Raw genomic sequence first — 26,802 nt, forward strand, 5'->3', positions numbered from 1 at the left:
TATCTAGAACCTCAGATATGCAGACGATACCACCCTAATGTCAGAAAGCGAGGAGGATCTCAAGAGCCTCTTGTTGAGGGTGAAAGAGGAGAGTGCAAAAGCTGGTTTGAAACTCAACATTACAAAAACTAAGATCATGGCATCTGGCCCCATCACTTGCTGGCATATAGAAGGGGAAGAAATGGAAGCAGTGACAGATTTTACTTTCTTGGGCTCCAAGATCACTGCAGACGGTGACTGTAGCCATGAAATTAAAAGACGCTTGCTCCTTGGGAGGAAAGCTATGGCACACCTAGACAGCATAGTAAGAAGCAGAGGCATCACCTTGCCGCTAAAGGTTCGTATAATCAAAGCTATGGTTTTCCCAGTACCAACGTATGGCTATGAGAACTGGACCATAAGGAAGGCTGAGCGCCAAAGAATTGATGCTTTCGAACTGTGGTGCTGGAGAAGACTCTTACGAGTCCCCTGGACTGCCAGGAGGTCAAATCAGCCCATCCTAAAGGAAATCAACCCTGAGTGCTCACTGGAAGGACAGATACTGAAGCTGAAGCTCAAATATTTTGGCCACCTAGTGCGAAGAGAAAACTCCCTGGAAAAGACCCTGATGCTGGGAAAGATTGAAGGCAAAAGGAGAAGGGGACAGCAGAGGATGAGATGGCTAGATAGCATCACCGATGCAATGTATATGGACTTGAGCACACTCCGGGAGAGCGCAGGACAGGAAGGCCTGGCGTGCTGTGGGGTGACGAAGAGTCAGACACAACTGAACGACTGAACAACAACAACCCTGGAAGCTTACAAGCTCCTCCTCCCTTAATCTGGCATGGCCACTAGGAGGAGATTAATCACACTTCAGCATGTCATCTTAACCACCATCTAGGGTTCATTCAGATGAAGTACAGGTTGTCCACTTTCAGTCAGCATGGCAAACTGCCAGTAATCAAAAAACGAAGTGAAAGCTTCCAAACTCTTCACAGCTATCCTGGTGTGGGGAAACCACAGGAGCCTGGGCGTAGGCTAGGCTCATTTTCGTAATGCTAAATTCTGGGTTTAGGATTACGTCCGAACCAGCTTGGTAAAAATACAGGTATAACTAATAGAATGTGATCAGCATATACAAGATTACAACTTTTATTGAAAGATGGGCATACAGAAAGGAACAGTTGTGCAGTTATTAACCAGACCCTTATTTTCCTTTTGGAATGCCTATTCTTCCAGGTATCTCAACGTTTTGTGATGGTACTGAAGTTATTTAGACCACTAAAAGATGGATAATCTACTTAGGTTCATATGCTTGTCATGTTAAACTTTAGTTCTGGTAATACGGTATTGCCAGTATCTATATCTCGCAGAAGAAGCTGTGTAACAAAATACTACATAATTTCAACATTACATCAGTGTGCATACAAATCATTTTGGCTAATGAATCTGTCCTTGTTTCATTCAGGATAGGGATGCTTTGTAACCTTTGTCCTAGCCCTTCCGTTTTTCTTTCTTTCTCAGATCACTGAAGATTGCAAGCTTTCTGCTGCCAGTTCAAAATCAAACTGTTCTCTCTCTGTACATCCTTCCTCTCCTTCTCTGCCTCATCCTGTCAGCTCCAGTCAAGGTAATCATGTATGTATCATGCTGCTGGGCCGGGCCTCTTGGTTCTGCCTTTGTAGGCTGCATTGATATACATGAATTTCTCTACATAGAAATGGGATTTGGCAACATCAGTAGAAGCACAAAGGCAAATAATTAAATGTTTTCAATACCAGCCCATAGCTGTCTCTGGAGTTAATACTATACCAGTAGTAAAATAACTAAAAATGGTCCAGTGAAACCCTGGGGAAAGGAGTAGAATTCTGGCTTCTAAGAAGGGATAAGACCCATCCCCCTTCCCGTGTTCTTAACATTTAGCGCTGTATAACCCTACAAAGTATATTCCCTAAGTTGAATACTTTTGTGTTTCTAATCTTAACAGCAGAACATAAGAGTAGTGAAGTAGCTTGAAAGAGTAGCTAAATAGAAGAGGTCAAATGAACTCAAAAGTTAATATAGACCAGCACTGTATTACATGGGCTTAACTGGTGAAATTTGCGTTGCTGATGTGCCGACCTCTTGTCGGAATTTTTGATACAGGCCCGCTGCACATGTGGCATCCACAAAATGTCCATTGGTGTATGGATTACTTTAACTGTAAAGTGGGGTATTGCAAGCAAATCAATATTTGAAGTAGAAAACATTCTTCTTCCAACAACTGAGAAGACTGTGGTAGGAAGTTGGAAATATCCAGAACACGTGATCCTTATTTGAGAAAGTACAAGAGGTTGTAGTTTCCTCTGCCAAATCTCAAGGCTGTCTCAACAATATTTTGTTTGAGAAGGCTTGGATTGTTATGATAGTACACCATTGATTATTTGTGCAAGGCTAATTTAGGAAAGACATCTCAAATATGAAACTTACTTACTCTTTAAGTTGCTGCTTCTAACTTTTACATCTTTGCTTTCTATTATCTAGCAATAAAATGATACTTTCCTCAGATTATATGCTTCTGCTTAATGTGGCTAGTTTTCACAGGCGCTTCTTCCAAATATCAGTACAGTACAGGGTCATGTTGAGGATTACACAAATATACATCTTAATATTTGAGGAGAGACCATGGTCTGATTCACATGTAATCCATGGTACGGGTTGTTGAATTCTGAGCTGGCGTGATGTGTGAATGCAGTTGCACTAACAAACCATGGTTTGTTAACTATGAACAGCCCCAAAAGAGAACCCATGGTTGTTGGGTTGTGAACTCTGGGTTGTTTAAGCCATAGGTTGTCATTACATGTGAACCCAGAACTACAGATTGTTCATGGTTTTTTCACCAGGCTACACCGGCAGAGGGCAAGAGTGATTAAAACAAAAACAAAAAACCCCCGCTCTACATGACAGTACTATAGCACTGCAAAGGCATTTGAGATACAGGGAGAGAGTGGGTGAAGGAGGAGGGAAACACAAAATCTAGGAATTGAGAAAACAAACATGGTTTGTTCGTTCATCTGCCAGACAGACTTTGGGTAGGGCAACAAACCATGGGTTAAATAAACCATTGTTGTTGTTGTTCAGTCGTTCAGTCGTGTCCGACTCTTCGTGACCCCATGGACCGTAGCACACCAGGCCTTCCTGTCCTGCGCTCTCTCCCGGAGTGTGCTCAAGTCCATCTTCATTACATCAGTTATGCTATCTAGCCATCTCATCCTCTGCTGTCCCCTTCTCTTTTTGCCTTCAATGTTTCCCAGCAGTGTTATGTGAAAACCAGCCTCATATCTCCATGGGAAAGTCCATGCATAGCATCCCAGTTTCAGTTCCCAGAATCTCCAGTTAACTGGAGCAGGTGATGGGAAAGACCCCCACCTGAGATCCTGGAGAGATGTTGTGAGCTACATGGCCAAGTCTGACATTCCTAAGTTGTTTCCATAACATATTAATCATACCAAATGTCACTAGATTTTTTTTAAATGGGAAATCCAAGATTTAAATATTTTACAGGAAACAGAAGAGTACAAATAATGCTTCAACTTCCTCAGATGTTACCTTCAGCTACTACCAGAATTCGATAGATTCTTTTGTTTCGTAACCAACACCACAGAGAGTACTCAAATTTCTTCTGTTGAAGTTTGTGATGTTATGATATATTTTCAAACTCATTACAAAATTTAATGTGCATTTTAGTTTCACCTTAGTAGAAAATATAAAAGAAGTTCTGAAGCTAAATTGTATTTTCAGTAATACATGATGACTTCTAGTCTGAAATCCTAAACTAAAGTATAAGCCCCCTTGGGATTTGCTTCTGAATAAAAATTCATAGGGTTGCGTTGTTAAGACTGCAGTCTAAACCTACCATGTCCCACTGAAATCAATTAGAATTAGGCCATTTTTACTCTACCGTATTACTAGAGATTATTTCATATTAACATCTAGCTATAATTACTATTGGGGCTGCGGTGGCTTAGTGGTTAAGACGCTGAACTGCAGACTGGAAGGTCGGCAGGTCAGCAGTTCGAGACCCGAGTGCTGCATGACGGAGTGAGCTCCCGTCTTCAGTCCCAGCTTCTGCCAACCTAGCAGTTCGAAAGCAAGAAATTGCAAGTAGATAAATAGGTACTGCCTCGGCGGGAAAGGTAACAGTGTTCCGTGCACCTCAGTGTTCAGTCATGCCGGCCACATGACCACGGAAGCGTCTTCGGACAGTGCTGGCTCTTCGGCTTAGAAACGGGGATGAGCACCGCACCCTAGAGTCGGACACGACTGGTTGGGGACACCTTTACCTTTATCTTTTTATAATTACTATAGACATCTTAATAGCTGAAATATTTACATCAGACTTCTGGTTTAAAGCCGCTTTGTGTGTCTTGGGTTGAGTATTTTTGGAGAATTTCAGTTTATAGAAGGGAAGAGACAAACACATTTTTAAATACTAAGTCCAGTTAGGCTGCACCCTTATGGTCTATGGGAGGCCATCTGAGGGGCCATTGGATGCTGCAGACCTTCCCCTCTACAGGTGAAAATGGAGTGCCTTCTTGTATGGGGGCAGAACTTTCTATTGCCACTGCTAGCAGTGAGGCAAAAACAAGCAGTTGAGAATGGCCAAGGTTCCACATGCCCTCAAACAGAGCTGAAAGCTATGCCAAGCTCAAAGCTGGCCTAGTAAAGTTGGGGCGGGGGAGGGGAGAGAGTTGCCACCCCAACAGCTTCTTCCCCATCTAGCTCAAGCTGGCAGGACTTGAGAAGTGGTAGTTCCAAACCGTGGGTCACACAGACACACACACACCCTGCCACATTAGAATCGTTCTGCCAGTCTCCTGTGCAATCTGTTAGGTGAATGAATTCCTTCCATGAGCGCTGTTCTCCACTAACTCCTCTCGTTAGTCCAGCTCTCCCAACATTTGCAGCAGGGAGTAGGAAGAATACAGCAAATAATGAAATACACAGCAGTTTCTTACTAAGTAATCATGATGATGGGCTATGTGGAATGCAATACTATTTAGTATATTTCAAGCTGTATTAGCCTGCTTTTTACATCAGTGGTTTTAAGAGCTGTTTCTATCTGTTCTAGAAATAACTTTTAGAAAAACAGCCCTAGCCAGCAGTTTCTCATCAAGTAGTTTGACTCCTAAAAGCCATACAGTTACCCAAAGATGCTCTGAAATACCAGACCTGGGAAGCAGAAGTCAGGTAATGGCATAATTCGGCTGAATGGCATTCTAACTGTGCTTTTTGGGATGAAGAGTTGAACAGGGTTTTTCCCAGATAGCTTGGGAGTTGGGGGAAGAATAGCTTTCCAATAAGCTGGATAACCTTTCTACTGTGTTGAATGTAGGTAGGAAAACACAAGGATGACATGAAGCTATACCATGTTAATGAAAACCAAATCCCCTTTTCCTTTTCTTGAGGTTTGTTTTCTGACTCCTGATTTGAAGAGATCTGCTCTATTTAGTGTGTGCTAGGGAGAAATTCAATGGGCAATTCTTTACAATGTTACCCCAAAGGAAAAGCCAAGCCTATATGTGAGACTGTGCTATTAAGGGCACAAAATCATTGCTTAGGACAAGCACTGACTATTCTAGATGGCGAAGTGATGTTTACTAAGAATTTGGGTATATACATATCCAGTAATTGTAAAATTAAATAGATTATATAAACACACAGTCTGTGGTTTAGCTAATTATTGAGCATTCTGTGTGTTATTGAGCATAACACACATTCTGTGATTAGGCCCATATTTTACTAAATGATTATCATATATCCCTTTGAAGATCAGAACCTTTTTTTAATGTGTCGAACAGTGTGACTTATTTATCCTGATACCCTTGTCTTTTAAGGTACCTGCTTCACAATTGGACTTTTCTAACGAATATGAAAATGCACATCATATGTGGTGAGAAGGAAATTTCATTTTGGTATCCATGTCTACCTGATGAACTCCGACATGTATTTTAAAACTTATAGCTGTCACAATTTTTTTTTAAGGGGAGAAATAAATTTGTGAAGTACCTCTGAAGACTATAATGGGGGTCATTGGCTTGGGGGCTCCCTGGACTTCCTGTTTCACTTTTTTTTCCATTAATCAGGAAGTGCAGGAAGCAGGTCCCAAAAAAGGAGGTCAGGCAAGTGGTGATCAAGATGGACTCAGCATAGGCTCTGGGTGGCTTGCAAGGACCAGATGGGCTGAATGGTTGCTTACCTGCCCTTATGTTAGATGTTCAAAACATAGGCCTGCAAAAGTACAAACAGCTGATGTTTACTCTTATCACATGAGCGATTGCTTCCTTCAATATGCTCTGTAGTCTAAATATTTGATGAAGTGATTCTAGAAACATACCTTGGTATAGGGATCATTATTTTAAAATTCGATTAATATAATAGTGTCCTTTCTTTCTTTTTTAAAAGCTTGGACCATTCAGAAGAAGAACCCAATGCCTTGCCTGACCCCCTTAATACTGTTATCCTACCTTTCACTTGTATGTCATACACTGCCACAAATCAGGATTTTGTGCAACATCTCTCTGCCTTGATAGCAGAAGCTGTGGAAAGCATGCCCCCTCTTTCAGTGGAAAATCAAAGTACAGGGAACCTTTTGAGCGATTCCAGAGCTGCAGACAGTGAAGATGGCTATTTTGAAATGGGACTTCATGAAGGAGACCATGTGCTTGAGCTCACCCCTGCTTCAGACATTATGCCGATAGCTTCTGATAGCACAAAAGCAGAACAGGATGACATAAGGAAAGTCCTCTGGGGTTTCTGTATTCATGTTCACAAAGGACTCAGGCAGTTTGCATCCTGTTTGGTTTTGGCCAGGAGTGTGGTCGCAGTATTTGAAATCCCTCAAGATTCCAAAGGAAACAGCCAGCATATTCTTTCTTCCTTGAAATTAGTACTGTCCTTTCCATATTCTGACCTTACAGAATTTGGCTTTTTAATACCAGAAATATGTTTGACCCTCAGGGTAAATAAGGGCGACTCCTGCTTGTTTGTTGTTTCGGATTCCCCGAATCTGCAAGATTTCTATTCCTGTTTACATAGGTCTTGTTCTCAGCGCTACATGCCTACTTTAACAAGTTCTGCACTGTACTGTGGCAAAGCCAGTTTGCAAGAATTTGTCTACCAGCTGATGGGATTCTATCACATTTCATCTGAAAACACAGAGATAAAAGGCTGCTTTCCTGCATATCTTTTCTGCCGTAATAAAGCTGATATGCAGAAAATATTGTGTGAACCAGAATTGGCCAGTGATGACACAGCTTGTTCTAAGCATGTTATTTGTTCTGCACTTTATTCAACATTTCATAAATCTACTGGAGACAGCCACTACATGTTCCATCCCTGTTGGATGTTTCTAACACCCCAGCACCTGCATATAGTTCAAGTTGATTTTAATGCACTACCCAGTAAATATGTAGACTCCGAGAATGCTAGGAGCATATTCAAACTGAGCAGGATTCCACTGGCTTCTGTTCTTTTGCACCCTACCAATCATTCTGTTCAGCAAGAAGGTTCATTTTCAGATGGGCATGTGCTGGAATTACTGATTGGCTACAGATTTGTCACAGCAGTATTTGTCCTACCTCATGAGAAATTCCATTTTCTAAGAGTCTATAGTCTTCTGAGGACACTTCTGCAAGACATCAAAACTATAATTATTTTCAAGGCTTCTAACAATATAGAACCAGTAAAAAATTCTATCATGGACTCCACAAGGCATTGCCAAACTACAAGGTGAGGATATGTATTTTTAAATTAACTTGTCAAAGTAGGCAGTGATAGTGAGAGTTGCTTGTTGGTAATGGAAGCTTTCAGTGAATTGAGAATCTAACAACAACTAGTCTATAAATCTCCCACTTGATATGTTTGACTCCTGCAGCTTGCAACATTTTGTACAATATTACAAGGAAAGTATAGCTTTAAGGAAGAGTTCTAATATGTAAAGAACTAAAGATTCAGGAGATTTAGAAACTAAAGATTCTCTGTATGACTTATGCTAATATTAAAATAGCATAAGTCATACAGAGAAGTATGTAAGGTCAGGCTCTTCTGCAAAAGTCAGTCAACAGTGTTTAGATGAAATATAAATACTGAATATTTCTTGTGTAGCCTACACACTTGTATTTCATTTGTCTTTTTTTCTGACAGTGTATACCTCTTTTCCAGCTTTTGCAAGCCTCATTTGCCATTCTCATCTCTGTATCCATCTGAATTTCTGATGCAGAAAATTACGGAGGAAAACCAAATACCTGTGCACCTTCCAGTCTCTACATCTCTTCAATATGTGGCTGGGCTAAAGGGAAAATCCATTATGGAATTTTTCCACAGCAGCATTGCTGAGGTATTGTACAATACACAAGAATAAGACATTCCTGATGACAAAGATTCCAGAAGAATAGCCATGTTAGTCTATTGCAGCGAAACTCACAAATTCTCCTGTGGCACTTCAAAAAAAAAATTGCTGTTGCATGAATTTTCATAGGCAAGATTGGTTCACAGTATGTTTTTCCTCTCTTAATGCCAACTTGCACAACTATTTGTGTGTGATGGGGGGGAGTAGGGCATAGCTGCTGATTTGACTGTCATTATTGCTGCAAGGTAGACTGGGGTTTTGTTTTTGGTTTTTGTTCCTTAAACTAAATAGGGCAGGCTAGGCAACAGCAAAAAAACTGTTGACAATGTCATTAACATTAATATTGTATTTATTTGATTTATATCCCACCTATCCTCACAAGGAGCCCAGGGCTCCCAACAACTAATAAAAACAAGACAGCACATAAACACCATTAAATGGAGGGATTATCACCTCTGTGGCCCATCCTGCTGTCCCTTACCTGCTAGATTTCAGTAGTCATGAAGGGCAAGGATACAACATGCAAGTGGCTGCACTACCCAGAAAAGCTCTGCTGGTCAGCATAGAGAGGATGCAGGGGAGGCAGTGAAGTACCATGCTCCAAATTCTCAGATGATTTCCCCCAGTGGTTTCATATAGATGTTAAATAGCCTTGAGAACCAGATGGAACCTTGTGGAACCCTACAGCGTACGTGGCTGAGCAGAACTCTCCCAGTACTACCCTCCGGTAGTGACCCTGTATGTAGCAGCAGAACCATGATAATACAATGCCTCCTGCTCCCAGTCCACTAAGCCATTGTAGGAGGATATTGTGGTCAACAGTATTGAAGCTGCCGAGAGGTCAAGGAATATCAACAGGGTAGCATCTCTCTCACAAAGCCATCAACCAGGGCAACCAAGACTTTTTCAGTCTTATGTCCAGGCCTGAAGCCAGACTGAAATGGGTCTGGATACTCCATTTCATGCAGGGACGTCTACAGCTGGTCAAACCCCACCCTCTTGATCATGTTGCCCAGGAATGGGATATTTGCAACTGGGTGGTAATGATCTAAAGCTTCTGGGTCCAGGGAAGACCTCTTCAAGAGAGGGCAGGCATAACACCCACACCCACCAATAATGAAACATTTACCTCTTCCTCAATCCATCAACCCATCCCTGCTAGGTATCACAAGCCAGGAAGGGCAGGGATCAGTCTAACCCTAACAAGCCTCCTGTCTATGTCTTCAAGGCCAGAACAACTGAAGTTGATCCCATAATCCATGACCAGATGGTACCTTGCATACTTCTGCAGGACTTGCAACAATGGTGGAGTCCAGTTCAGTATGGACCCAAGTGATTCTGCTGTCAAATGCGTCACAAAACTATCACAGACCTCTTCCAAGAACTTAGCTTGTCTCATTCCCGGGCTAGATCTCAACAGTTCAGTCAACACCCGAAATAATTTCCTTTTTAAAAAAAGAAATTCCCAAGGCACAGTTACAAATAAATCCAACAAGAAAAAATGGTGGAAGACAACAGAAGAAGCCAGTGTGGCTTCACAAAAAGCTTAGAGATGACCTGAAAACAAAAAAAATACATTTATAGGAAGTGGAAGAAAGGCCAAGCAACAAAGGAAGAATACAGGCAGGTAGCACAGAATTGCAGGGATGGCGTCAGGAAGGCTAAAGCTGAGAACGAGTTGAGGTTAGCGAGGGATGCTAAAAGCAACAAAAAGGCTTTCTTCAGCTACAGGCATAGTAAAAGACAGGGGAAAGAAGTGGTGGTTCAGCTATTAAATAAGGATGGAAAAATTATAACAGATGACAAAGAAAAGATAGACGTGCTCAATTTCTACTTCGGTTCAGTCTTCTCCTGAAAGCAGGTCTATGACTCCCCCAGCAAAGTACAGGCTGAAGGGGCAGGATTGCAGCTTGAGATCGATAGGCATATGGTCAAGGAACACCTAATTACTTTGAATGAGTTCAAATCTCCAGGGCCAGATGAACTGCATCCTAGAGTAATAAAGGAACTGGCAGAAGAACTCTCAGAACCACTGTCTATTCTCTTTGAGAAATCATGGAGGACAGGTGAAGTGCCAGATGACAGGAGGAGGGCTAATGTCCCTGTCCTCAAAAAGGAGGAACCTGGGAACTACAGACCAGTCAGTCTGACATCAATCCCTGGGAAAATTCTGGAGCAGATGATAAAGCAATCCATCTGTAAGCACCTTGAAAACAATGCAGTGATTACTCGAAGCCAACATGGATTTGTCAAGAACAAATCCTGCCAGACGAATCTGATCTCATTTTTTGATCAAGTAACCTCCCTCGTGGACTGTGGGAATGCTGTAGACATACCTCGACTTCAGCAAAGATTTCAACCAAGTGCCCCATGATATCCGGATGAGCAAACTAGCTCAAAGTGGACTAGATGAAATAACGATCCGATGGATCCACAGTTGGCTACAGAATCGGACTCAAAGAGTGCTCAGTCCTGGGCCCAGTGCTCTTCAACATTTTTATTAATGACTTGGAGGAGGAGGTGCAGGGAATGTTGATCACATTCCCTGCACAATGACACAAAATTGGGTGGGATAGCGAATACTTTGGAAGACAGAAACAAAATTCAAAGGGATCTTGATAAACTGGAGGGCTGAGCAGAAAACAACAGAATGAAATTTAATAGAGATAAATGCCAAATTCTGCACCTAGGAAAAAGAAACTGAATGCACAGTTGCAAGATGGGGGATACATGGCTCAACAACACTACAAGCGAGAAGGATCTTGGAATTGTTGTCGATCACAAGCTGAAGATGAGCCAACAATGTGATGTGGCTGCAAAAAAGGCAAATGCTCTTTTGGGCTGCATTAATAGAAGCATAGCTTCCAAATCCCGGGAAGTACTAGTTCCCCTCTACTCAGCACTGGTTAGGCCTCATCTGGAGTACTGTGTCCAGTTCTGGGCACCACACTTTAAGAAGGATGCAGACAAGCTGGAGAGGGTTCCGAGTAGGGCAACAAAGATGATCAGGGGACTGGAAACCAAGCCCTATGAAGAGAGACTGAAAGAACTGGGCATGTTTAGCCTTGAGAAGAGAAGACTGAGGGGAGATATAATAGCGCTCTTCAAGTACTTGAAAGGTTGTCACAGAGAGGAAGGCCAGGATGTCTTCTTGATCATCCCAGAGTGCAGGACACAGAATAATGGGCTCAAGTTACAGGAAGCCAAATTCCAGCTGAACATCAGGAAAAATGTCCTGACTATTAGAGCAATACTACAATGGAGCCTATTCCTTAGGGAGGTGGTGGGCTCTACCACACTGGAGGCATTCAAGATGAGGCTGGACAGCCATCTGTCAGGGATGCTCTGACTTGGATTCCTGTATTGAGCAGGGGGTTGGACTCGATGGTCTTGTAGGCCCCTTCCAACCCTACTATTTTATGATTCTATAAGAGCCCTGTGGAATGATTTGCTGAGGATGCAATGTTGATGGAGAAGTAAGCTCCCCGCGCCCCCAGAACTGCCATATGGTAGGCATGATGGTATGCTCTTACCTGTGTTTGGTCACATTCGGATCGAGACTTGCATTGCCTGCACCCTAGCCACCATCCAATCCATTTCACTGTTTGGAAGTATTTGTAGAATCAGGAACCCTTCCAGGATCCACATGGCTGGAGAGGGCACTCTGGGGTTATCATGTCAATTAGCCCCACTGATCTCACCATTCACCAGGAGCGCCAGCCACATCAGCCAGAAAATCCTCCTGAGCATTCAGGAATTCTTTGGATTCCATAAGTCTCTGGCGGTAGACCATCCTAATCAGTCTTCCACCCCTGCAGGGGAAGTTAGTCACAGCCAATCCAAACTTCAGCAGGGAGTGATTTGACCATGACAAGGTCACATTCACTTCCTCCACCAGCAGCTTACTCCCAGTCTGCCCTACATCAAATGCCAGATCAAGAATATTATTTATTTTATTTGTTACATTTATATCCCGCCCTTCCTCCAAGGAGCCCAAGGCGGTGTATTTTTAAAAACTGTATGGGCTCTCAGCAGTTGTGTATATCACAGATTTATGAACATGACAATTTAGTCATTCACAGGGGCATCAAAATTTTCGAGGTGCTTCCACTAATAGAGAGAGATTAATTTTGGTATGCATGTTGTCCCAGAATGAGACACTCATAAAAACTCAGGATGTGGAGAGTATGTCACGATAGTGACCAGCCACAAATATCAGGAATATCAGGTGCCTGGGAATTCTTGCTTCAGGCACTTTAATGGTCCTCAGATTTTTGTAGAGATGGAAGGGGAGTGTCCAGTGGTATCAGGGTTCCCTTTTTGCCCGGCTGAGAACTCCAAGAGCTAAATCAACACTCAGACCAGAGGCTGCATTTCCAAGGCTTTAATTCCATTTACTCTAATGAGGCATACAGATGCAATTTGCTAGAGACTACAAAAGAGACAGCCTTCAGGGAGTTCAAAGGGAAACTACAAAGGTTGATCTCCATTTGGGAAAAAGGCGGCAAGCTCTCTTAACTTAAGGGGTGGGAGGGGAAGATCTCCCCCTCTCCCATGACACGTCCGGGCGCAGTGTTGACGCTAAGCCAATCGGGCAGAGGGACGAAGTTCAGCCCGTGCAACTTCCCGCTTGTGCCTGCGTCTTGCATCTAAAAGTTCAGGTTGCTCTTCTCTTGCCTCCCCCTGTCCGCTATCACTCTCAGGGATCTGTGAAGGGGGGGGGGGGGCTCTCCATGCAGCTGTGCCTCTGAAGCCTGGGAAAGTTCCTCCCCCACATGTAGCAGCTCTTCCTCAGAATCTGAACTACTCTGACACTCTATATGCTCAGGGGCAACCCTGACAAGTAGCAAACACAAATGTATTTTTCCCCTTTACTGTTCAATAGAGAATCTTTTTTTAGGTGTAGAGCAATTTATAAATGTTGTATAAATACAATAAATGTTTGTTTACAGAATGGGAGTTATGCTTGCTAGCAATTGAATATAAACATTAATCAAAGCAGTTGTAAAATGTGGGTTCTTTCTATCCTATCTGAGGAAGAAACACCATCCAAAGCCATAGTTGATTGATTGTATTGTCAATACTATAGGTGGAAAACGAAGAGCTGAGGCATCTCATGTGGTCATCTGTTCTGTTTTATAAAGCTCCGGATATGGAAGTGACAGCTTGTGTACTACTGTCCACCAAAGCTATTTACTTCTTGTTGGATGATTCTGTGACTCATTCTAATGAGCACCATTTAGGTAAGACAGGATAGGTTGATTCTTGCTTCTAATAAAGTTTGCAAGGAGGACTGGTAAAGATGTTTCAGGGAACAGGAGGACCACAACTTCACCAGCTCCATAGCCTGCACTCCCTGTCCTGAGTGTATGATGATCCATTTCAACTAAGGGATTAGACCCAGAAAACCTCCCTCATCCGTGACATGATCCTGGATTAGGGTGCAGCCCTGGCATGTATTATGGAGACCTGGCTGGCCGAGGCCGCTGCTCCACCTCTTGCAGCCATGTGTCCAGCCGGATTTTTGTATGCACAGCAGCCGAGGGCTGGGGATCGGGGAGGGGGAGTGGCTGTTATCTATCGAGAGTCCTTGGTCTTCACCAGACCCCCTCTCTGGGAGACCAAGGTTGCTGAGTGCATGTATTGGAGATTGGGCCCGAAGGGCAGTCTGGGGATTCTGCTCGTGTACCGTCCACCCTGCTGCACGACTGACTCCCTGGCCGAAGTGCTTGAGGTGGTCTCTGATGTGCGTGTGCAGTCCCCTAACTTGTTGGTGTTGGGGGACTTCAATGTACATTCGGGGGCCGTCCTCACAGGGGTACCTCGGGACTTCATGGAGACCATGGCTTCCTGGGAGCTGCACCCTATTCCAACTGGGCCCACCCATGTAGCCGGTCATGCACTAGACCTTGTGTTTGTTTCTGGAGAAGCGGGGAGTGATCTGGAAATCGGGGGTATATCCACCACCCCCTTGTCATGGTCAGATCACTATCTGGTGATGTTGGACTTCTCGGTTCCTCAACCCCTCCGCAGGGGTGGAGGACCCATTAAAATGGTCCGCCCCAGGCATCTTATGGATCCGAATGGACTCCTGAACGCACTTGGGGATTCTCTGGAGCATGCCAACGGCCACTCGGTTGAGACCCTGGTGGGTGGCTGGAATGCCGCAATCACTGGGGCATTAGATCGGGCGGCTCTGAAACGCTCTCTCCCCCTGAACAGGGCTCGGACTACACCATGGTTCAATCCACAGTTACGAGCTCTGAAACAGGAGGAGAGACAGCTAGAGCGCCGGTGGCGGAAGTCTCGCTCCAAAGACGATCAGATACAGGCTAGAGCTGTATCTTCAGCCTATCACGTGGTGGTGAAGGCAGCAAAAAAGGAATATTATGCTGCCTCTATTGTGTCTGCAGAGTGCTGTCCCAGGAGGCTGTTCCAAGTGGTCCGGAGCCTGGTCGGTCCAGTTGCTCCGGAACTGCTGGAGCATTCTAAGGCCTCCTGTGAGGCCTTGGCAAGGCACTTTGCAGATAAAATTGATCGGATTAGGAGTGTTATTCCGTGCACGGTGGATACAGTTAGTGAGCAGGAGGCGGTCTGTGGCACACCAGTTTTGTGGGATCGGTTCCAGCTTCTTCCTTCTGATGAAGTGGACCAGGTGCTTTCATCTGTAAGGCCAACCACCTGCTTACTAGATCCTTGCCCATCTTGGCTCATTATGAGCTGCAGAGAGAGGCTGGGTGAGGGGATCAGGGTGGTGGTGAACGCCTCCCTTGAGGAGGGAGTGATGTCATCAGCCCTCAAGGACGCAGTAATGCCATCAGCCCTCAAGGAGGCAGTGATAAGACTGCTTTTAAAAAAGCCCTCCTTGGATGCCCAAGTTCTGAACAACTTTCGCCCAGTCTCGAATCTGCCTTTTTTGGGCAAGGTGATTGAGCGGGTGGTGGCGATGCGGTTGAAGGCATACTTGGAAGAAGCCGATTATCTAGATCCATTTCAGTCGGGCTTCAGGCCTGGGCATGGGACAGAAACGGCCTTGGTCGCCTTGGTGGATGATATGAGGAGGGCTCTGGATAGGGGCGAATGCGCCTTCCTTGTTCTCCTCGACCTCTCAGCGGCTTTTGATACCATTGACCACGGTATCCTCCTGGACCGCCTGGAGGGGTTGGGCATTGGAGACACTGTGTTAGGGTGGTTCCAGTCCTTCCTCTCCGGCAGGTACCAGAGGGTAGCACTGGGAGAGGAGGTTTCGGACCCATGGCCGCTCACTTGTGGGGTGCCACAGGGTCCCATCCTCTCCCTGATGCTATTTAACATCTATGTGAAGCCGCTGGGGGCTATCATCAGGAGGTTTGGGGTGCGGTGTCATCAGTATGTGGATGACACGCAGCTCTACCTCTCGTTCAAATCTTCACCAAGGTTGGCCGTAGAATTCCTGTCCAAATGTCTGGAGATGGTGAGTGGCTGGATGGGGAGGAACAAGCTGAACCCTGACAAGACCGAGGTACTTTTGGTGGGAGACAAGAGGAGGCTGGGGGATGTTGACCTGGTGTTGAATGGGGTACGGTTACCCTTGAAAGACCAGGTCTGCAGCTCGGGGGTCATCTTAGACTCCCAGCTGTCCATGGAGGCTCAGGTGTCAGCTGTGAGCCAGACAGCGCTGTACCAACTCCATCTGATATGGTGGCTGCGCCCCTTCCTTCCCGACCATCTGCTCCCATCGGTAGTACATGCCCTGGTCTCCTCCCGTTTAGACTACTGTAATGTGCTCTACGTGGGGTTACCCTTGAAGACGGTTTGGAAGCTGCAGCTGGTACAGAATGCGGTGGCTCGCCTGATTAAAGGCAGCCACCAGCAAGATCACATCACTCCAGTGCTGAAGGAGCTGCACTGGCTACCAGTTGTTTTCCAGGCCAAATTCAAGGTGTTGGTTTTGACCTTTAAAACCCTATGTGGGTCCGGCCCAGCCTATCTTAAGGAGCGCCTCCAGCAGCACCAGACAGGCCGCTCAACAAGATCAGCCTTGGATGGCCTTCTCTCTGTCCCATCAGCCAGGACAGCTAGGCTGGTGAGGCCGAGGGATAGGGCCTTCTCTGTAGTGGCCCCCACTCTGTGGAACTCCCTCCCTCGAGAACTCCACCATGCCCCCTCTTTAATGAGCTTCCGCCATGCATTAAAAACATGGTTGTTCAGGCAGGCATTTGGGGTGGGCTAGGGTAATTTTAGAAATGTGATGTTTTTAATGTTGAATTTATTGTATGAACTGTTTTTATTGTTGTACATTGCCCATAGTGGCTGGGTGACCAGCCAGATGGGCGATTAATAAATTTAATAAATCAATAAATCAATTAGATCTTACGGTACCCATTGGAAGGACCCCTCCATAAGCTCTGTGTGCACTGTGGTTTTGTAGATGCGCAGAAAATTGCACAGGGTGCAGTAGATATGAAAAGGTAGTGATAACCTTCTCTGTTAACAATCTGTTAAACAGGTTGTTATTTAAGACCATTCTTGGAGAGGCGCTACATGCTCTGAGGCAACAGGGTTTGGGAACCTTGTGTTTTTCTTGTAATATTAATGTAGGGGTGAGGAGGCATTTGCGGGGGAGAATTGGCAGGAATAGCAGCAGAGGTCTTTATGTAAATGCTTTCTTTTTATACTTTGTGTGATGTGTTTTAATAGTTTTTAATTTTTGTAAACTGTCCAGAGGTTTTCAGCTATGGGGCGGTATAGAAATATGATGAATGAACTCTGCCTGGTACTAATTCTCCTCACAACCCTTCCTACAAGGCCAGCCACCAAGAGCAGCAATAAGTGGAGTGCAGGCTGCAAAGGACAAATCAGGAGGGAGGGTAAAGGATTGCATTTTCCTCCTGTCCACTGATTCTCTCCTTCAAATGCATCCCTGTAGTATTAATATTATCTCTGCAAATATCTGTTTGGGAACAAATTTGCTAGGTCAACATGTAATTCAGCCTTCCGTAGGAGCTTATTTTAAATAAAGTTATAGAATGTGATTCTTCTGCAATCTGAAGATAGCCCTCAAATTCTTTTGTTTTAAGAAAATTGGTAATTTTATACCTTTACTGTATACTTTCCATCCAATAGGTTTTTGGAACAAAGGTCTCTTGGACTATGACTTCAGTTCTTTCCACCTCTCTTGGTGCTTAGTTTTAAAATTAAATGATCTCCACTCAGTGAACATTGGACTTTTTGATCAGTATTTTCGACTTGCTGGTAAGTAAATATGTGTTGCTGTTGCCTTTGCCCTCTCTGTGATGATCTCTTCTCAACATCAAAATTTAGATTACAAGGCCCTGCCTTTTTTGCTTATAGTTTCACAGACCACGTGCATTGACAGTGCTTTATAAATATTTTTGCTGGTGTTGTAGTTCAGTTTCAACATTTTATATCCTCCAGCCTATTACCATGATGATAGGGTGTAGTCATTTATTTTGTTAGTGGTATTTATAATGTACATGACATAAACGACGTATAGGTACAACTAAAAGTGTGTTGTTGTTTTCACCATGTTTTGAAATATTGGTGTACCTATGTGCACTGTATTTCTAGTTTTTATTAGAAATGTGTTTGATAGTAGAAACGTCTTGCCAGTAAAGCTGTGGATTCCTGGACTTGGGCACTACATAGGGTGCTTCCAGATGGAGGGCTCCTATCGCTACCCGTCACAAGGCACTGTGTTCCTTAAGCTGTCCCTTAATATTTTTTTCCCCTTAACATCTTTTTTGCAGTAAGAAATGGTGGGGAAACACTGGAGGGTTACAAGTAGAAGACGATGATATCTGTAAAATTCCGTCAACGAGGCAGGGTGATGATGCAGTAAAAGCCTCGTCTGGAAGCCTCATCTGGAAGCATCTGTAATGTCCTGTTTTGGAAATGTCTGGTTTGCATTGTTTCTGACACACATGCCCTTGGGGGTTTTTTGCACCTACCTATGCATTATAACAAGAGCACATAAACATAAACAATGCAGACCATGGTTGGATCCAGATTTAAGCTGGATCAACTGTGCTGGCAGAAGTAGACTTCCCTGGCCCCTCCTTCTGGTGGCAGTTCCTCCAGATCCCTGAAAATGCTACACAGAGACTGGGTTCACACAATGCAAAAACCCACACTCATGGTTGACTGTGGGTTGTTGAACCAGTGTTGAGTGAACCCACCCATGCTAACAAACCATGGCTTGTTAACCATGAACAACCCATAGTTCACAACCCAACAACAAACCATGGATTCTCTTCCTGGGTAGTTCATGGATAACAAACCATGGTCTTTTAGCATGGCTGAGTTCACACAACACAACATCCCACAGTTCAACCACTGTTGACACTGAACCTGTACTCAACCTTAGTATCGGTTGTCGTGGTGTATGAACCCAGCCAAAGAGACAGGAGACCCTGCTGAATGGGGTGAGTGGATAGAGGGGGGGGGACCCCTAAGAATCAGGTGGAGGGACTTTGCATGAGCAAAGCCTTTCCTATCACAAAAGGCAGATCCTGGATCTGAGCCTAAACGTTTCCAAAATACTGCTAGGAAATTCTGTAGTGCAGGCATAGCCTAAGACTTGCAATCTGGTTGGTATGTTGAGAGTCTTTAAATAGCTAACATTAACATTAATTTGGAAGCTGTTTTAATTATAATATTTTGTTATAATTTTTTTGACAATTCATGTTATTTGTGTTCAACGTATACTTATTATGTAAAAGTTCCATACAAATTTTATCAATAAATGGTAACTGTTAAAAAGTTACCACAACATTGGAATAGGCCTAGAAGCAACTTTGGTTCTATCTCCTCTTCAGGGCGTTCAGCAGAACATATATTAACTTGCCTAACCAGAGACAGTTACAGTACGCATGCCTTTATCCAGAACCTCATGGCAGTGCTCTCACTACTGGCAAGGACCCCATCACCAGAGCCAGTGGACAAGGACTTCTACTCTGAATTTGGAAAGAAAAGTACAGGTAAAATGATCTAGAATTATTTTACATAATGGGGCCATTAAATATGTCACCATACCATTCTAGGGAATCAAATATACATTTACTGTGTTAGGATTCTGCCTTTTTAGGCAACTTCAATATGTTTAACACATTCGTTGAACGGTAAGAATGCAGTGTGTTGGGGGCTGGGGTGAGAACTCATAGCAGTAGATTGAATGGCTTTTAAAGTACCAGGAGGAGTATACTTGTAGTTTTTCTTGGGATTGTAGGCTTGAGGGGCAGTTTGCACAGAACGGCCAATCATGAGTTAATTGACCCACAATTCGCCATGTGCGAGTGGGAAAGCGCAAGCACACTGCTTCCTGTGCACAGACTGCAATCCTGTGTACAATTATAAGGGAGTAAGTCCCATTAATGTGTGTTTATTTGAGTTTTAAAGTTCTCATAACTTTGTTTTATCTGTATTTTATCTTGAACACTACGTTTAGTGGAAAGGCTGGATGGAAGTGTAATAAATAAAATTGAACTCACTGGTACTTGCTTACAAATATACATGTGTAAGATCAATGTACAATGCTGCAGCCTATGCTCTATATGTAGAGCATAGAATGTGGAACAGCTTCTAAACCTTCACTCTTCTGTTGAGCAATTGGGTAGCTCATGAAAGCTGACATGGGAAAGCAGTTCACGTCCATTGGAGGCCCTATTTCTCTTACCTAGGAGTACATAGCAATTTGTTTTTTCTCATGCACCTTTGTGTTTGTTTTTCTTGAGAACAGCCTAGATACTATGGGCCTAGGGAAGAAAAATGACAACTGGATTCTCCTCAGTAATGATAGGAGAACTTCCAGTTGAAACAAATCAGTCAAGAAATTCTAGGCACACCCACACAGCAGCGGTTTGATAGGCATTTTCAAGTTTTTTAAAATTGAAAATATTTTTTTGAAGGGGACAGGGCGTGGAGAGGCCTGCGGGCGCTGTTGAAAGTCCCCACAGGCACGTGTTGAGACCCCTGTTGACATCAATTTGTGAGTTCGACCAAATACCACAGATTCAACCATGTATTCTGCTTGGTTACATCATCCCCATCTTACAATAAATGATTTGCAGTCAGAATTCAGCTGAGAATCTTCTAGGCATTGCAGCCAGTGAAGCACAAATCAGTATGGAAGTGCAGCCTACGGGGATTTATTCATTTGGGCACTGATTGAGTTCATGCAAAGGAAAGAACATTTTATTAAGAGTTAAAGAACAGCAAATAGTCTGTTATGTTAAGCCATAAAAAGGCATTCCACCCACATCATACATAAAAGGCTGCCTCCCAGTGAATCACTGAGAGACTTTTCAAATAGCAAGATTTAAGTTGATTCTGAAGACGATTCCTAGGTATCCTGTTCTTCTAAGGATTTAGGGAAGAGGCTATTGAACTACTGGTGTTAGGGTCAGAGTCAGGAAGAGATGAAGGGGGGGATGCAGGTGAACGGCCTTGATTGTCTGGTTATAACATGTTTATATAACCATTAAGCACACATTCTCTTCTTCTCCTCCCTAATCCCCCCCCCCCATGTTAAAAACAAAGCAAAATTCCTTGCCTGTACAAAAGTATCAGGAAGGAAGGATTCTAACCTGGCTTTTTAATGCACTACTCTGGGTGCAAGGAATGTTTTGCATGACATTTTCCCTACTTGGCAGTCTGAAGTAGTACAGTCCTGTGACTTCTGCACCACATGATTTTTCTGCATGTGTAGACTAGCCCTGAATTGTGTTCCTGGCCCAGCAGAAAAAGATGGAACTTAACAGAAAAGCATACCACATAAAATATGCAGGTAGGGGGCTGCAGATGGGATTATGCTGACAACTACATTTCTTAGTGTTTTTCTAAGTAAATTCCAGAAATGGAAGAGGAAGTTGAGAAATCGGGCTAACCAAAATGTTGATAGTCAGCAGTTAACATCTTTCAGAAAATAAAGGCATTTCAAATATATTAATACTTAGCATGACCCAATGTGGTTGACTAGGCCTAGAGAAACCCTGATTCAAATCACCCCCCCCCCCCCAAGCCATGACGCTTATTGGATGAACTTGGGCCAGTCACTATCTCTTGGCCTAACCTACCTCGCAGGTTTATTTATTTCTTTATTAAAATATTTATAAACAGCCTTTCTGCCCTGTCTGGGCCCCCACGGCAGTGTATATAACAAACATTAAAACAGTTTATAACAGCCAGATTATCTTTCAAATGTCCAAAAGAGTGGAATCATTAGACTATAAAACCTGAACAGAAACGTTTTCACTCTGTTTTACTAAAACAGAGCCAGTCTAGCCTCCCTACAAAGGAAGGACCAGACTTGTGTAGCTACCACAGAAAAGGCCATGTTCCCACCAACCTTACCTCTCTTGCTGGTGGTACATACAACAGGGTCTCTAAAAGCAAGTTGTACACAACAGGCAGATTCGTATGTGAGGAGGCATTTTTTTCAGATATCCTGGCCCCAAACAGTTCAACAAGCATCTTGAATTGAGCCAACAGCTTGATTGGATTTAATGTAAATCCATTGCAATTAATATAAAACGGGTGTAATATGGTCTTAATAAGTAAATACTGACTGCTTTCTGGCATGTAATAAGCACATGCCAGAAAGCAGTCAGGTTGCAGCACTTGCACCAGCTGCAGTTTCTGAGCACCCTTCAAGGGCAGCCCAAGTAGAGTTTGTTGAAGTAATCTAAATGGGAAGCAATTAAGGCATAGATCATTGCAGTCACATCTGTCCACTCCAGGAAGGGGGGCAACTGGCACATGAGCTAAAGTTGAGCAAAGGCATCCCTGGCCACAGCAGCCACTTAGAGCATCTAGGAGCAATGTGGGATCCAGAAGAATTCCCAAGATGTGGACCTGATCCTTCAGAAGGAGTACAACCCTATCCACATCAGGCTGTATGCTCAATCTCAGATTACTTTGTCCACATCAGGACCTCTATGAGGATAAAATGGGCAGGGGGGAAATCATGCACACCACCCTAAGTTCCTTGGGGGAGGGGGAGGGATTAAAATGTAATTCAAAACATGTAATGGAATTTAGTCTGTTTAAAGTGCTTCATTTGCATACATTATTTCATTAATTCTTTAAACAGTACTGGCCTGTCATGCAAGAATATCTCTTCAGATATCCCTGAGGTTGTGAGGGAATGGCTTGGTTATGGCAGCTACAAGATTTGAATTGGTGACTTATGGTCCACAGCTCAGTTTCTTTGCCTCTGTGCTACACTGTCCTTCATCTTCAGCAAAGCATGCTTCTTTAGGGGAAGATCTACAAAAGAGCACCTTTTCTTTGTGAGGCACTGCTGTGCTAGTGTTTTTCTCAAAAACAGTTGCTGCTTTGTGGACACGCAATGAAGGCAGTGCAGTATCTGTGTATAATGCCATAAAGTGCCACACACTACATGGTGTTGTGATTGTAGTACAAGTCAGGGGAGTCTGAATGGTCATGTCTGTTTTATCATTTGTGTTTATAGCATGAGCTGATACCACAAGCCACAATATAGTGCTGCGGTTGTGGGAGAAGTAGGGGGTTGATTTTTTTAAAAAAGAAGTCCAATAATGCATGCCCACCTTCGCAGCTGTGAAGGAATACAAATCCCATCGCAATCCATGCGAGGGAAGAGCAGGAGGTGAGGGGGAGAAGATGTTGGAAGGGGGGGGGATGTTGCAAAACAGGTTCTACAGTTTTACAGCCATTCCCATTGTGTTTAGTTTCTCTTTTAAATTTGTTACTGAGTTTTATGTCTTTGCTTTGCTGCTAGGTTTTATTTTGGTTTTTACTTTTAGTCCTGTAGTTTTAAACTTTTATATTGTATCTTATGTTGTATTTTATGGCTTTAATTGTTGTGAACCGGCTGGAGAGCTTCAGCTGTTGGGCTGTATAGAAATGCAATAAATAAATAAATAAAAATAAGAGAATACTGCTAGATTGAACACACAGTGCTTGGCAGTGCACAGAAGCAACAAGCACTGGGTAGGTGTGGGGAAAGAGTCATAAAAGTAATTTGGAGAAAAAGGGAGAAATAGCATCCGAACAATGGGTTCAGAGTGCATCGTGTGTGCGAGTGAGCAGGATAAATCAATAGTATTGACTAGCCCTAAGTCATATTTTGAGAGTCTGCTTTTAAACGTTTAGGAAAAAATGCACTGAGTATTAAACCTAATTTTAGTTGCTCCTTCAGTAGAAAATATTTACATAACAAGTGCAAAGTCTAAGTTATATATATTTATGCTTACAGGAAAAATGGAGAACTATGAACTGATTCACTCTAGCCGAGTGAAGTTTATATATCCAAATGAAGAAGAAATTGAGGACCTTGCTTTCCTAGTAGCAGAAAAGATGAACAGCGTCATTCCCTTCCAGTCTTTGAATATACTTCTTTATGTGTTAGCGTTTCAAGTGAATGCTGCAGAAGGGACTGCTCAATCCCACAGCTCACTTCAGCCTAAAACACTGATTTTAACCAGCTCAGATTTGTTTCTTTTCAATGAGGATTACATCAGTTACCCACTACCTGAATTTGCTAAGGAACCACCGAAGAAAGACAAGTATCAGCTTGCAGATGGAAGGAGGATCCGTGACTTAGATCGAGTGCTCATGGGCTATCAGACGTATCCCCAGGCTCTCACATTTGTTTTTGATGATATTCAGAATCACGATCTCATGCAAAACCTGACCCTAGATCACTTTGGCAATGTTCTCAGTTTTCCTAAAGGGCAGATTACCCCAGAGGGCAATGGCAGTCAAGAGATCCTGTGGTGTATCTTTATCCCAAGTCCAGAAAGCCGTGAGAAATTAATATCTCTGCTTGCTAGGCAGTGGGAGATCTTATGTGGCCGAGAGCTGCCTTTGGAGCTCACTGGGTAGTTCATTTGAACTAATTTCTAATAGATACTCTAGTTATTGCCAAGCTGAGGGATCAGGCTGAAGATTGTGAATTAAAGCACAGTATTGTCTGAATTAAACTGGGATTGGCATTTTGTTCACAGTAATATAACGTAAATTTGAAGCTTACCTGTGCTTTACCATTATGGTTTCTTGTGCAGTGAAGATGTTTTAATAGTATAACATAATCAATTGTTGAACTGTAATTTTCTAAACTCTATTTTTATGTAACAGTACATATTCAGAATTCCTAATTAAGCATCTTAGGCAACTGTATGGAACAAAAGGAGTCAGGACTTTGCATACTTTCATTTAGGGCTGTTATGTTACCACTGTGTTTTTGTACATATATCAGTCTTGCTATTCTATACAAATAATATGTAAATAATGGTAGCAAGATGCTTGTGCTATGTCAAAGTGCAATGTTCTTTGTACAAGATGTATTTTATTGCCTATGCTGCTAACAGTTATTTAATGATCCTTCTGATAATTTTTACATTTTGTCCTTTTATGATGTGTCAAATTTAATTTTGTATGCTAATCATTAACATGATAGCAGAATTCACCTATACTCTAAAATTGCTTTTACATCTGATGAACACTCTTAACAGTTTGAAAAAAGTTACCAATTACAATTCACCAATGCAGACATAAAGATTGGCCAGGATTGACAATAACTATCTTGTTGCCAACAAATAATGAGTTCAGAGCACTGTGCTTCTGTTGCCAACTTTCTCAGTACAAATAAACTGAAATTTGACACAATTATGTTTCTGACTCAGGTTCTATTTTGATGTATTTTTTACGGTGTAATTACCTTCCCTGTAATTTGATCACAATCAGGTCAGTGGTATGTTTAGCTTTCTAATAATCGTTCAGCCTTATGTAGGAAGCCTCAAAGGATGTTTAAAAAAAAAAGTATACAGGCACAATCCTATGGCAGCTAGTCAGCGGCTAGATGGCCATAGGATAGGTTGGTTCTTGGAGAACTGACCCCCACCCCCGCACCACCTCATAGGCAGCATGGATCGGCCCCGCGCTCATAAGAGCAGTGCAGAGCGGCGAAAATGGGGCATTCCCAGGGGCCGGGAGGCTGGAAATGCCGGTATGACACATCCTTCCGGGGCTGTGGAAAGGTAGGTAGGTGTGTGTGTGTGTGTGTGTGTGTGTGAGAGAGAGAGAGAGAGAGAGAGAGAGTAGGATGGGCAGAGAACTCCTATGTAGGCTTACTCAGAAGTAATTCCCACATAGTTCCATATAAGCATGCATAGAATTGCAACATTAGATGAGTATTTTTTTGTACCTCTGTGAGGTCAAATATATGGATTGGCTTTGGAGTTCAGATCCTTCTGCTTATACTCATTTTCTTGGGTGAATTGTCTTTTGACTAGCCAGGCCCCACGGGAGCCATTCTGTACTAGCCACATCCTCCGAGTCATTTTGTGGTGGTGCCCACAGTAGTTTCTCAAATTCCCAAATGTGCCTGTGGGTCCAAAAAGGCTGGGCTCGCCTTACGTAGTCCTCCAAATTTATTTCATTTCTATACAGCCCAATAGCCAAAATTAATGAACTAAACATTCACATTCTTTATCAAGAATGTATTCATTTCATGAAATTACCTTTCTCTTGCATAACTTGGCAGGTATAGCAGCTCTGTCGCCCACATACCTGGGTGTATAGTAGGACTTTTGAGTAGTTGGAACCTGGCTGGTTGTTTCTAGTACACTTTTTGAAAAATTTTGGAATTAAGTATTTCTACACCAATACAAGTTTTGGTAGAATCTCATATATATACCATAATGTCAAAGCATGTAAATACGATGGGGAGGACTTGTGGCCAGGGCAAAAAGATACCCACAACTGAGAGTTCAGCATCCCCTTTAGTGATTCTATGTTTGCTGCTTTGGGGTGTTCCTGGGTGAGTTTGCTGGAACTTAGAGGAGTATTTGGGGGAGATATATTGGTGAACACAGTTCATGTTAAAAACAAAAGTCACTTTCCAATAGTTCTATTGCATTCAATTATTTTCAGAGACTTGAAAGGGTCGCTCCCCACTGCCTGCTCCCCCAAATCACATAGCACATGTTACAAAGAATGGAGAGCTGGTTTGGAAGTAGTCAGTGTGGAATAGGCTTTTTCTTAAGCAAAACATCCACTCTTTTGCTGTCTTAAGCACATTGTAGATGTGTGTTTACCCCTTTCTGGCTCATGAGCTGAGAAAGTCACATGCAGTCATTCACACAAAATACAACAAAATATATTTCCTCACAAGGTTTGTTTTACAGTAATGAAATTGAGCTATAATTTAGTTGGCTCATCCTTCTTAAATATAGCCCTTTCTTCCCCTACCTAAGTTATCTGAGGCAATCAGACTATTATGAAAGGAACAGAAATGTGTGTTTCTCTCAGATTTAAAATGAGACTATCTTTTTATCTCTCGACTAAGCTAAGGAATTTGTAGACGTCAGAAAACCCACACAGGATAACATACATTTTATGGTATACCATAAGTCTTGGCAGTCTTTAATTTTTGTCAGGACTACATAAAC

The 26,802-nt window shown here is 43.0% G+C and overlaps 1 protein-coding gene across 9 annotated transcripts in view; it reads left to right on the forward strand.

Annotated features, from left to right (window-relative positions):
• The window catches only part of NISCH (nischarin), a 62,937-nt gene extending 37,916 nt beyond the window's left edge, over nt 1-25,021 (forward strand). For 2 of the 9 annotated variants that reach the window (XR_014788492.1, XR_014788493.1), the window contains 10 exons: nt 1,507-1,612; nt 5,093-5,211; nt 5,859-5,914; nt 6,427-7,752; nt 8,185-8,359; nt 13,461-13,614; nt 17,477-17,605; nt 18,121-18,246; nt 19,189-19,350; nt 23,607-25,021. Coding sequence is in view for 6 of the 9 variants with exons in the window: in XM_084839728.1 (XP_084695854.1) it covers nt 1,507-1,612; nt 5,093-5,211; nt 5,859-5,914; nt 6,427-7,752; nt 8,167-8,359; nt 13,461-13,614; nt 17,477-17,605; nt 19,189-19,350; nt 23,607-24,235 (2,874 nt within the window). In the remaining 3 variants the exon portion in view is untranslated. Of the gene's footprint in view, nt 1-1,506; nt 1,613-5,092; nt 5,212-5,858; nt 5,915-6,426; nt 7,753-8,166; nt 8,360-13,460; nt 13,615-17,476; nt 17,606-18,120; nt 18,247-19,188; nt 19,351-23,606 lie in introns of all 9 variants that reach the window. The other 7 variants (XM_084839728.1, XM_084839731.1, XM_084839730.1 and 4 more) reach the window with 4 other exon arrangements.
• The last annotated feature ends 1,781 nt before the right edge of the window (nt 25,022-26,802 follow it).

This window comes from Heloderma suspectum, chromosome 2, assembly GCF_057233095.1.
Source record: "Heloderma suspectum isolate Gila_16-S chromosome 2, 16-S_ref, whole genome shotgun sequence".
NCBI classification, from domain to species: Eukaryota; Metazoa; Chordata; class Lepidosauria; order Squamata; family Helodermatidae; genus Heloderma; species Heloderma suspectum.